This window comes from Dromiciops gliroides, chromosome 5 (genome assembly GCF_019393635.1).
Source record: "Dromiciops gliroides isolate mDroGli1 chromosome 5, mDroGli1.pri, whole genome shotgun sequence".
NCBI classification, from domain to species: Eukaryota; Metazoa; Chordata; class Mammalia; order Microbiotheria; family Microbiotheriidae; genus Dromiciops; species Dromiciops gliroides.
Window position 1 is genome coordinate 63,540,032 of NC_057865.1, and position 12,972 is coordinate 63,553,003.

General features: G+C 38.4%; 1 protein-coding gene across 1 annotated transcript in view; it reads left to right on the plus strand.

The window, feature by feature from the left end:
* The window catches only part of GPR158 (G protein-coupled receptor 158), a 441,872-nt gene that overhangs the window by 185,065 nt on the left and 243,835 nt on the right, over positions 1–12,972 (plus strand). The window contains 1 exon segment of the mRNA XM_043967006.1: positions 6,717–6,819. Coding sequence (XP_043822941.1) covers positions 6,717–6,819 — 103 coding nt within the window.

Below are 12,972 nucleotides of genomic sequence, written 5' to 3' on the forward strand. Positions count from 1 at the left end.
AAGGACTTGAGCCTACATCTTGTTGACTTTGATGTTGGCTCTCTGTCCTTGATGACATACTCTTTCTTACTTTTAATGAAGATAATACTATTAATCAACACCTTGTTTAATGAGCTCCAACTGTTGTGAGCTCAACACATAGAATTTGTAGTAAGTCACATATATTATACTCCCACCACAAAGGATTTATTGGCTGGAACTACAATCTCAGTGGTATACTTTTAATTTGGAGTTTCACTGAAATTTAGAGGTTAATACTATTATTTAAAACAGCATGATATTCCCTCAGCAACATGACTCATCACTGCAATCATGACTCAGAAAGGAAGCTTAAATGTTTGGAATCACAGAAAGATCTGGGGAGTTGGAGATCAAGATTTTATTCTGTTATGGGGTTAACTCTCACCTTGAAGGGGAAAATAATAGTGCCCAAGATTAGTCAGGCAACTTAAAGTCATCTGAGATTTTTCAAACAATGCCCTGAATTTCCTTCACTGAAATCCTACTTAGACTGAACAAATGACAAACTCAATCAATTTCATTTTCCTCATCTATAAAATGGAAAAAAATATTAGCACCTACCTCATAAAATGGTTATGAAAATCAAACAAAATACTATAGGTAAGGCTCTTTGAAAACTTTAAAGCACTACATAAATGTTAGGAGGAGTATGCTAGTTATTCTTCCTATCTTCCTCCTCCTTCTCCTTCCTACTATTTAGAGCTTCATTTGGCAAAGACAACTCTGGTTTTCCAAGGTATGTCAATGAAGCACAAATTTTGGCAGATCCTGCCAAGCTCGAAAGACTAGAAGTATGGCCTGAAAACAGATTATAAGTCATCTGAAAGCTATTTCTTGTGTGTAAATTCCAGAGACTCATCACCAAAAAGTGGGTTAGCTAGCAGATGACAAATGTTTTTTGCGTCACAAAAACTTACTAAAACTGTCTACTAAGGCCTAATAGGCAGCTAGTTGGTGCAGTGGATAGAGTTCTGGGCCTAGAGTCAGGAACACTCATTTTCCTGAGTTTAAACCCAACCTCAAACACTTACCAGCTTTATAACCCTTGGCAAGTCACTTCACCCTGTTTGCCTCAGTTTCCTCATGTATAAAATGAGCGGGAGAAGGAAATGGCAAACCCCTTTGGTATCTTTGGAATAAAAACCCCAAATGGGGTCATGAAGTGTTAGACCTGACTGAAACAACCAAAAAAGAAAGCATCAAAGAGTGTATTTCCTCTTTACTATCTCTTTCCACCTGAATATGACTCATTTCATGAGCAGGAAGGGAGACGAGAATTTTTAATTTTTTTTTTAATTTTTTTTTTTTTAGTGAGGCAATTGGGGTTAAGTGACTTGCCCAGGGTCACACAGCTAGTAAGTGTTAAGTGTCTGAGGCCAGATTTGAACTCAGGTACTCCTGACTCCAGGGCTGGTGCTCTATCCACTGCACCACCTAGCTGCCCCCATGGTAAAGCTTTGACACGGTAAAACTCCCCTAGTGAGCCTGATGAATGAGAATCATCGCTGTCATTTCTTTTTCCATGAGCAAGAACCAGCAGAATTCTCCTTTTAATCATAAAATATGTTGTAGGCATATGACTCTCTCAGAGTGAATGAATCAAAACTTAATTCACCTTGGAAAAGGCATTCAGAAGTTGTTTAGATTTAAATTCTGGACCCTAGAGCAAAAAACTTTCCCAAGAGCTTTCTATCCCTCTCCATCACTACTGAAGCTGATTGATGGATAGCTTTACCCGTAGGTCTGGGCCTTTGGACCAGAAATTCCTCTCTTTTTGGCTCTGTTTGATCAGAAGGGGAACTGAAGAATATATTACAAGTATCTGGATATACAGATTTGTTCATGATTACAACTTTTATTTGATTTTTGGAAACTATTTTATTTTCTGGAATAGCTTGAAAGTGAGTCACGAGCAGTCCCTTGATAAGTGTTTCTAGAGGAACTAGCCTACCCTGGTAGCAAGATTACCTAAGATCTTATCACTAGTCTCTCCCTGAAAAGGGGAGGAACAGATGCAGCTTTTTGGTTCATCTTGTAGAAAGAGCTAGTGAAATTATGTGTGGAATTATGGGAGGAGCCCTGGATTTCATGTCAGGAGAGGTGGGATTGAGTCCTGCTCCTCCCACTCACTTGTTAGGTGATTTTAAGTGAGTCGTTGAGCTTCTCTGGGACTCTTGTCCTTGTCTGTAGAAGGTGGATGACACCTGCCCTGACTTCTGTACAGGGTTGTTGTGAGGATCACATGAATGATGTATGTAATGTGCCTTGTACACTCTAAAATGCTACATAAATGTGGACTGTCAGACTCCTCAATCTCATTTCTCTCTTTATGCCCAAAGTCCAGTGCTGCTTTTCTGGGGAGGCAGGCAATTAACTGGGGGTTATAAGAACACAGAACATGCCTTCCTGAAGCATTCTCCAAAGGTTCTAACATGGATGCAAAAGGAAAAGCAACTAAGGACCCCCATCTGGACCTCATTGATGTATGTTAGTGGTGGAGTAGATAGAGCTCTAGGGACTCAAGAAGATCTGAGTTCAAATCTTACTATCTGTGTGACACTAAGCAAGTCACTTAACTTTCTGTCTGATTCAGTTTCCTCAACTGTAGAAAGGGGATAATAATAGAAGCTACTTTCCAGGGTTGATGAATGGATCAAATGTGATAATATTTGTGGTGCCTGGCACATAGCAGGTGCTTTATAAATCTCTTCCTTTCTTCCTTCCCTCCCTCCCTCCCTCCCTCCTTCCTTCCTTTCTTTTTTTCCTCTCTCCCTCTCCCCCTCTTCCCCTCTCCCCCTCTCCCTCTCTCCCTTTCCCTCTCTCCCTTTCCCTCTCTCCCTCTTTCTTTCTCTCGCTTTCTTTCCTTCCTTTCCTTTCCTTCCTTCCTTCCTTCCTTCCTTCCTTCCTTCCTTCCTTCCTTCCTTCCTTCCTTCCTTCCTTCCTTCCTTCCTTCCTTCCTTCCTTCCTTCCTTCCTTCCTTCCTTCCTTCCTTCCTTCCTTCCTTCCTTCCTTCCTTCCCTCTCTTTCCCTCTTTCTTTCTTTCTTTCTTTCTTTCTTTCTTTCTTTCTTTCTTTCTTTCTTTCTTTCTTTCTTTCTTTCTTTCTTTCTTTCTTTCTTTCTTTCTTTCTTTCTTTCTTTCTTTCTTTCTTTCTTTCTTTCTTTCTTTCTTTCTTTCTTTCTTTCTTTCTTTCTTTCTTTCTTTCTTTCTTTCTTCTTTTCCCTACCCAGATACATATTTTCTTTCTCCACCATATTTCTCTCTTTGACAGCTAAAAATCTACATGGACTAGTATTAAATTAAAAAGATCAACACCAAAGGTGAAAGCATCTAGAACTTTCCAATCAATGCAAGTCTACCTACTCCTTCCTGCCCTTGAACTTGAACTTCAGTTGCCTGACTTCTCCTGCTGTGCTAATAATGACCCAGCTGCTTACTACTTGTACTTTTTATGACATATTTTTATATTATTGCTCTCCATATGAGAAAGTATTGAGGCATAGTTAATTAGCCTAGTGCAGCAGCAGGGACCATGGCTCATTCCAACATAGTATTGTTTGTCCCTTTGCTTATTATTGGAGTCCATTTATTTGGGAGTAGGAAAAATGAGTTGGAGTTCATTGATAGCTAAATATTGATTATGTACAAAGCAGGGATGATCAGGTAGACTTATAGCAGGAATTTCTAGGTGTTTCTATTTGGCTGAATTAATTAATGAAAAATCCAGACTTTACTTTTTCTTCTCCTTGTAACAACTCTTTCATATTAATTTTGTTGTTCATTAGCATCTCCACATGAATCTTGCTGATTGATAGTTCTTACACTATGCTGTTGTAAATTATGTATGCCAGGGGTTGGCAACCTATGGCACAGGAAATGAAACTCAGTGGCACAGTAGCCTGGGTATTCATTATATAGAGACATTTAAACAATGGCAATGACTCAATTAAAATGTGAAAATCTCTAGAAAGAGGGCTGAGAGTCTCACTCTACTGTGTACTGATCAGACCACATTTAGATTATTCAATTGTCTTAGATTCGCTATATTTAAGGAAGGATATTGACACTGTGTGACCCCTATGGCTGGAGGTGGGGTTGAGTGGAGAGCATAGAACAACCATGTTGTTATAGAGGACTTTGTTCTTTTTTAATTGTTATTGTTCTATTTTATTGTTATTTTATTTTTTATTCTTTTTTATTTTCTATTGTATATAGGAATTGATTAGGTTTTTGATATAAAGGAATCCAAATATGGTAGATTTAGTTCTTTGAAGCTTGCCATTTCTGCTACTAGCTTGTTATCCATTTAATTATTTTTTTCTAGCTCTATAAAATAGTTTTTAGGTTGTCTAAATGGTCTGATGCTGAGTAAATTATTTTAGGTAGAATTGTCATTTTTATTATATTATATTATATTCTCCATTATATTATAGAATTTAGAGCTAAAAGGGATTTTTTCAGACTAGGAAACTGAGAGGGTCCATAACTTGTCCTAGGATTACAGAGTAGCAGGGTTGGGACTTCATCCAGGTCCTCTGATTCTAAAGCCCAAATTCTTTCCAGAAGAACAGCTTCCTCAAATTTTGTAAGCCCATGAGTTCTCTCTTTCCTGAAGGATGTATGTCTTAATTCAGATCACTTATGCTTGGGTAGTAAAGCTGCTCTTTTTGCTTTTGTGTACTAATTAAGTCTGCTTTCCTAACAAGAATTCTATGAGGAAGGCATTTTGTAAACCTCAAAGCTATCATTAGGTCCTTAGAACCTTTCATTTGTTGATTTAGCTATTTTCCCCTGTCTAATCTAAGCCATAGAATCATAGGGTCTTAGATTTAGAACTAGAAAGGAACTCATGGGTAAAGCCACTGCAACACCCTTATCTTACAGCTAAGGAAACAGGCCAAGAAGGATAAAGTGACTTGCCCAAGGTCATACAACTGGAGAAAGGATTCAAACTGGCATCCTCCAAATCCAAATCCACCACTCTTTCCCCTATGCCATGATGCCTCTCAATTTGTCATCCATTCATTTTGGATTGGTTGTATCAAAGGAGGGCAGCAAGGCAACAAGGAAACAAATATTTATTAAGTACTTATGAAAAAAGTACTTACTATGTTCTAGGCACTGCATTAAGCACTGGGAAGAAAAATAGAAACAAAAAGTAATAAAATCTCTGCTCTCAGGGAACTTATATTCTAAGTGTGTTTGGGGAAACAACACACCAAAAACAAGAGTTAAAAAGTGGATTAGGTAGGAGAAGATACTTGTGTGGGTACATGGTATTGAGGTTTGGAAAGCCAGAAGCAGAGCTGGGAGGACAATGAGGGGTTGGCTGGTTCCCTAAAATGGAGGTCCAGGAGTGCCTCACCAGTAGAAGGAGATTGGTGATATGTTCCAGGGTGAGATGGTCTCAGGTGATGACAGAACTATGATTTCTACATCTCTAATCATGTAATCCACTGACTAGCAGTGGCTTTGCCTGCCTCCACATGAATAATTCTTAAAAACAAACAAGCAAATAAATAAACAAAAAAACCCCACCAATAAATACATGAATGAATAAATGAATAAACAAACAAATGAATGAATGAATAAATAAATAAATAGATGGATGAATGAATAAACAAATAATATTTACTTTGAGAATGTATCTTAACTCAATAAGAAGGGTAACATCCTTTGATCTGTTGGTTCACTTCCTACTTCTATGGCTGGACTGGTTTCCCAGAGAGTAGTTTGACTAAATTCCCCTCAGAGTTCTATCACTGGATAATTCTGAGGAACTTGGATTCCTAATTACCCATGAGCTCCCATGAAATCCACTTTCCTCAATATGATTAATCAGTTGATATAAATTAGATTTTACAAAAGGATATTTCCTGGAAAAGTATGACAAGGAGAGAACAAATATATTTCTCAAAGCAAGTGTAAGTGTATCTCCCCTATGCACAATTTGATTCTTGGGGAAGATGGGCTCATACTTAAAAGCTACAGGTAGTCAGATGCACCTGGGAAGAACTTGTGGGACCAAGGGGCAGTACACAAATGCTCTTCCTAGGAATCCTATTTTTCTTTTTTTGAAGCCCCTACCAAGTGTGCTTCCAACATGGTGCCAGCAGTCAGTGTACAAGTTGTTCCCTTGCTCAGCTGGTCCATCTTATTATAGGACATGGTATCTTAACTAACTAGCTAATCCATGTTTGAACTGGATCAAGGTGGTCATGCCTCAAAGTTGCCCCCTCAGACCTTGCTGTGGCTCTAGTGATCTCTGCTAACCAAGATTGCTTAGGGGACTGGTAAGGACTCTTCCAACCTTGCAAAACTAACATGTTTATAACCTAGTTCATATTGCCTCTGGATAGAAACAGAAATAGAAACAGAGGGACCATGCTGGATGGGAGAGAGGACAACTCTCTTGATTATAGAAGGAATTGGTGAAATCTCAAGCTAAGAAAGAGGTTATTTCCTCATGTCAATTGTATGAAATAAAAATTTCCAGAATAGAAACAAAACACAGTGGTTCCAGGTAAAGCTCACTGGATAAATGTCAAAGCAAAATCAAATTAAAACAAAACAAGAAACAAATGCTCCATCTTCCAAAAATTCTGCATTGCTTATGTTTGCTGGAGTGGAAATTGATGTATTCTTATGCCATAAAACACTATGATCATCTGAATTGCTTTCTTTCTCTTTCCCACAGTGCATACCAATTAAAGGCCTTGGATTTGTGCTTGGAGCCTATAAGTGCAATTGCAAAGCAGGATTCTATCATCCCCGTGTCTTTTCAGTGAACAGCTTTCAGAGTAAGTGCCTTTTACTTGTGTATATTTTTTTTAAAAAGGAAAACATTAATAATTCAATCCTCCCTTTATCCTTGTCAGGGTTATATAGTAAATTCCCAGTGGCCTGCAACTCTGGAATTATATAATCACTTAAGGAGTTTTAGCTTGGGGTTTGTCATTCAGGAGACTCTTGAGAACTCAATAAAACATACCTGCTTTAAGTATATTTTATTTATAAATAAATTAAAACAACATGAAAAGAAACCTAGCTTCCTTAGGAAGAAAAAAAATTGGACATCATTTTATTTGGTGGGGGGAAGTTGGCTCATAGAGGAGGAGAGGGAGATTTTGCTACAAATATAAACTTAAAATTTATTTTGCCATTTTTCTAGTGCAAATTGAGTCCTTTGGTTTCTGTTTGCTTGTGTTTAAATCCTTTTTGTCTATTTAAAATATAGTAGAAGTAAGAAAGGATTTGTGTGTCTTCTTTACAGTTTCAAAATAGAGATTAATAAAGAATAACCACTGAAGAGACATTTTGCACTATCAAGAAATAGATAACATGACCCAGGGCACTTTGAAAATTAGTGCAGGTTGGAAGCTTGGGGTCTATAATCTCCCTATGGAGAGAAAGTTGGAGAAAGAAATTTGTCCAGATTTAGGACTAGGTCTGCCTTTGTCTTACTGCTAGAATGCTCTCTGCTTTGAGTCAAGGAAAACTGGAATTTTTTTATTGTCATGGCCATATTGCTTGCTAATTTGAGTTTTTAATGATCTCTAAGAAGATCCTAACACTTCAGCATTGTAATTTAAATAATGTATGAAATTTACATTACTTCACCTATATGCTTCTATCTTATTAACTTTGCTTAATGATATTTCAATAGTAATAGTACATGAAGTTCCTACATATTTGCAAAGATATACTCTTTCCTGGTTGCTCAGCTTTTCTAGTGCTTTAATCTTAAATTCTTAATTTCTGAGGTGAGGCAATCCAGCAAAAGAATGGAATATTCTTGGGTAGGAGGCACTACTCTCTTTAGAAGTCACAAGGGAACCTCTAAAGATTCATCAGCATGGCCCTTCTAACCTAGGAAAGGTAATGGGCCAAGCTATGTCTGAGGAAATTGATTTTAAGGTTAGTTTAGGAAGCTGAAAAGCCTAAAACCAGATTGTTTTCTTGTGTGTTTAAGTTCTAACTAACTTACTTTGGTATATTATTTGGGGATTAATATATTCACCTTTATCAATAAACCCTGGAAAAGCTACTGTATTCCTTTACAGAGTGTGTCACAGAGAGATATACAAAGGGAAAGAGGGAGTAGATGTTAGACTGTCACTGTTTAGAGATAACCATTTCCATGTAGTATATTAAGGTTGATGGCAACAATGGGAGATGTAGATTACACTGAATTTTGAGGACACTTAAGGATTGATTGGGACAACAAGGTGGTACAGTGAATAGAGTGTCAGGCCTGGAGTCTGGAAGACCTGAAAGGTCTTGGAAAGGTAGAAATGACAAGATTTGGCAACTCACTTAATATCTGGGGTGAATAAGAGGGATGATCCTGGGATGAGCCTGGCATGACATTACGGTTCTGAACTTGGGTAATTACAAGAATGATGGTGTTCTCAACATTAATAGGGAAGTTGGGAAGATGGGTAGGTTTTGGGAAAAAGATAATGGGTTTTGTCTTGGATATGATGCATTTGAGAACCCTTCACAGTTTGGCCCCCTCCTACTTTTCTAGTCTTCTACACCAGACTTCTTGCTGTTCCTCATGCAACACTGCATCTCCATACTCCTTGTCTTTGCACTGATTGTCCCCAGTTCTTGAAATGCTGTTTCTCCTCACTTCTATTTCCAGGATTCCCTGGCTTCTTTCAAGACTCAGCTCAAATCTTATTTTCTTCCTAAGGATTTTTCTATTTCTCTACTTCCCTAACTCCAGTACACCCCTCTGAGAATTAATGTAATTTCCTCTCATCAAGGTTCCTAGAACCTCTGAAATCTTTCCATGTATTTTTAAGTGTCCATGCACCTGAGGCTAAGAACTCCTTCTTTGGTCTAGAGGATGGGTGTCCCCAACCCTGTCTTTTTTTTTTAACAACTAGAATGAATTATTTTATCTCATTATTCTCTCCCTCTCCACCTCCTATCTCCTCTGTCTCTCCTCTTATATTTATTCAAAACACCCTCTAACTCTCGCAACTATGGCCCCATGGAGTCATTAAGTTAAGTGGTCCAACCAAATGTTTTCCCCAAATTCCCAATGTGGTAGGGATTCAGCTATCCTAAAGCAGTTTCCTCAGAGATTCATGAAACACATTTATATATGTTCAAAGCCTACTTCACCTTGGGGAGTCTTATTGATCTCCACAACCTTTCAAAGATGTAAGAACTTGCAATAATATTTGAATACATTTTAACTTTGTTCCTTGGATTTGGGGCATGCAACCACAACTCAACCAGCAGGCATTTGTTAAGTGTCTGCCATGTCCCAGGCATTAATGTCAGGCAAGTTTAATAAAAAAGAATACTTCTCTATACAAGTGCCATCTCAGACATCCCATGTGGGGAGTACACTGCTCTTTTTTGAGAGAGAGGTAAAGGGAGAGAGGAGACAGGAGAGGAGAGAGCAGAAAAGGGAAAAGAAGAGAGGAGAAGGGGGAGAGAGAGAGAGAGAGAGAGAGAGAGAGAGAGAGAGAGAGAGACAGAGACAGAGACAGAGACAGAGAGACAGAGAGACAGAGAGACAGAGACAGAGACAGAGAGCAAGAGTAAGCGAGAGAGATTTCAACGCCATTAGAATTGACTGGTTGTTCTTTAATCACCATCCTTATTTAATGTTTAGAGATCTACTTTCTTTTCCTCTGAGTGAGGAGGACTTGTTTCAGAAGGTTTATCATAAGAATTCTTCACCTGAGGTCTATGAGTTTGTTTAAAACATAGATAATTGGGGGCAGCTAGGTGGCACAGTGGATAGAGCACCAGCCCTGGATTCAGGAGGACCTGAGTTCAAATCCAGCCTCAGACACCTGACACTTACTAGCTGTGTGTCTCTGGGCAAGTCACTTAACCCTCATTGCCCCACCAAAAATCCCCCCAAGACCCCAAAACAAACAAACAAAAAATTGATAACTATATTTCAGTATAATTGGTTTACTTTATAATCTTATGCATTCTATTCTATGTATTTAAAACAACAACCCATTCTTCTGAGAAGGGCTCCATAGGCTTCACCGGTCAGTCAAAAGGATCCATGATAAAAAGAAGGTTCAGAATCTCATGCCTAAAGGATTTGAGAAAAGTCAGCTTCTCTGGACTCGAAGGAATTCCCACTCCATCAGGCTCACATACAAGAAAGAGGAGAAGCAGCTTGATAAAGTGAGCCTAATGCTGGATCCGAAGCTAAGAATTCTGATCCTAGAGGTGAAAAGAACTGGTTTTGTCATTAGTCATTAACTCCTCAATTTCCATTAACTTTTAGATTAGCTAGCAGGCACCTAGTAGAGCCCTAAGGGAAAGAAATACAGGGTAAATACACTTTAAAGGAAAAAGCTTTGCAGCAGCATGAAAATAATAACGAATAACAATAACTGACATTGATGGAGCAGAACATGACACAGTACTGGACCTGAGTTCAAGTCTTGACTCAACTACTTACTAGTCAGACAAATCACTTCACCTATGGGCCTTAGTTTTCTCATCTGTAAAATGAGGGGTTGGACTGAGTGAGCTCTAAGGTCCCTTGTAGCTGTGAATCTCTGATTCTATGGAATCATTTGATCTTTACATAAATCCTGTGAGTTATCCCAGGTATAATTATTCCCATTTTCTAGATAAGGGATCTAAGGTTAAGTGACTTTTCCAGGGTCACACAACTAGTAAATGTCTGAAATAGGATTTTAATCTAGGTCTTTCAGACTCTAAACCCTCCACACTCCCTTTTCTCATGAAGCCCTTCAACAGCCAGAGAGACAACAGGAAGACAGTATTGTGTTTCACATGAGGTATAAAAAGGGAGGAGGAAGGCCATAGAAAAAGGAACATAAGGAAAAAATAATAGGTAGCACTTACATAGTTCTTTAAGGTTTGTGAAGTGCTTTTACAGATATTATCTCATTTGATCCTCACAACAACTCTAGTGGGTAGGTAGGTAGGTGGGTATTATGGGTCTCATTTTATTGATGGGGAAACTGAGACTGATGGAATTTAATGACTTGTCCAAAGGTTACACAGCTTGCCAGAATCTAAGACTGGAAAGAGAAACCTGGTCTATACTGTTGTTTTACATAGAACCAGCCCTGTGCTTGACCTTTCTGGGTCCAAGTAAAAGAAGATGTGATATGGCCCCAAATTCCTTAGACATGTGGGGAATATTACTCTAGTGACCTTTGCTAAAAATGTGAAGATGAATGACTTAAAACCTTTATTCAGTTCTAGGGCTATTGTGATCCAAAGGTTTTGTGTAAACTATTAAAGATATGTTCAAATGACATGTTAAAACATTGTACCTGCAGCTTAGGGACCTTGCTTCTGGCAGCTCTCCTAAACTTGTGGGTCATGGCTAAGATAATGGAATGTGACATGTGTATAGCACCAGGATTCCAGAATGACTGAGTGCTGATATACAGATGTCTTTTCCAATTGGGACTGTTAACTCCCAGGTTAATGAGGGACTGCCTTGTGACAACCCTACCTTATTCATGTGTCCCTATCTGTCTCAGGATAAATTCAGTTTTCAATGGAAATGTCCTTACTTTTCTAGGGGAAATACTGGAATCCAGATTGATTTGCCTTTTAGCTGGGTTTCAACTGGTATATATTTCAAGGTAGTCTGTGTCTTACAAACATACCTGGCTTGCAAGCAACTGATACATACAAATAGCTTCCCTGACCCAGTTGTCACAGTAATAGGAGCTATTGGGAAAGAATGTGAAACTTTTTTAGAGCAGAGGTTCTTTTGTTAAAATTCAGTTTTATTTATTTATTTTTGTTACATTTTAAGTTCTGAACTGTCTCCCTCTCTATCTCCTCACACTGTGCTACAGAGGGTCACCATTTGACATGTACATATATGCAACCACACATCTATCTATCTATATCTATATGCAGATACATACATACATATATATATATATATATTTATATATGTAAAACCATCCTATGCATACTTCTATTTATTAGTTCTTTCTCTGGAAGTGGACAGTGTCTTCCTCTCTGGGTCCTTTCTAGTTGATCTGAATATTTATAATACTCAGAATAACTTTGTCATTCCCAGTTGTTCTTCGAACTTCTACTGTATACAATGTTCTCTTGGTTCTGCTCATTTCACTTTTCATTATTTCATATTAGTTATTACATGATTTTCTAAAATCAACCAGCTTATCATTGCTTACAGCTCAGTACTATTTCATCACATAGAGTGGAGTTTCTTAACTTGAAGTCCCTGTGCCATATGCAATAGATTTCAGGGGGTCTGTGAACCTGAATGGGAAATAAAGTTATATCTTTATTTTCACTAACTTCTAACTGAAAATTAGCTTTTCCTTTAATTATGACCTTCTTTCCAAAACATTATGTTTAGAAGGGGTCCATAGTCTTCACTAGACCATCAAAAGGTCCCATTACACAAAAAGGTAAAGATCATCCACTCTGAAGAATCTGGTTTTAGAAACCAAGGAAGGGAAGAACCTGTGAAAAATGGACCCAGCTGATGGGATTCCTAGGTACCTATTTATAGGTAATGATTCCCTTCCTACCCCCAGCCCTAAATAAAATCATCCCTTTCATTGTATGGATTTTGAATTCTTATACTGTCTGAATTCCTATGTATCGAGGGAGTGAGACTTTGGATGGGGGATGGGAGGATAAGGGATGCTGCCAACTTTGAAGCTTGGAACACTTTGGAAGGTAGGACTGGCCTAGGTCAGGTGCTGCAATGCAATGAAGGACTTAGATCAGTATTCAGGTATTTGGCATCTGGAATTGGTCTGGAGAGAGGCTCACAGAAAGTAAGCCAGGGAAATGAGAAAGACAAACTTTACTTATTGCCAAATTTCGACTGGGGCTGGTCATGTGCCAGGAAATGGGAGAATGCCTATAATCTCCCTTTCCTACCCTTTATCTATGTGACACTGCTCCCAGGATCTAGAACTCAATCTAGTACT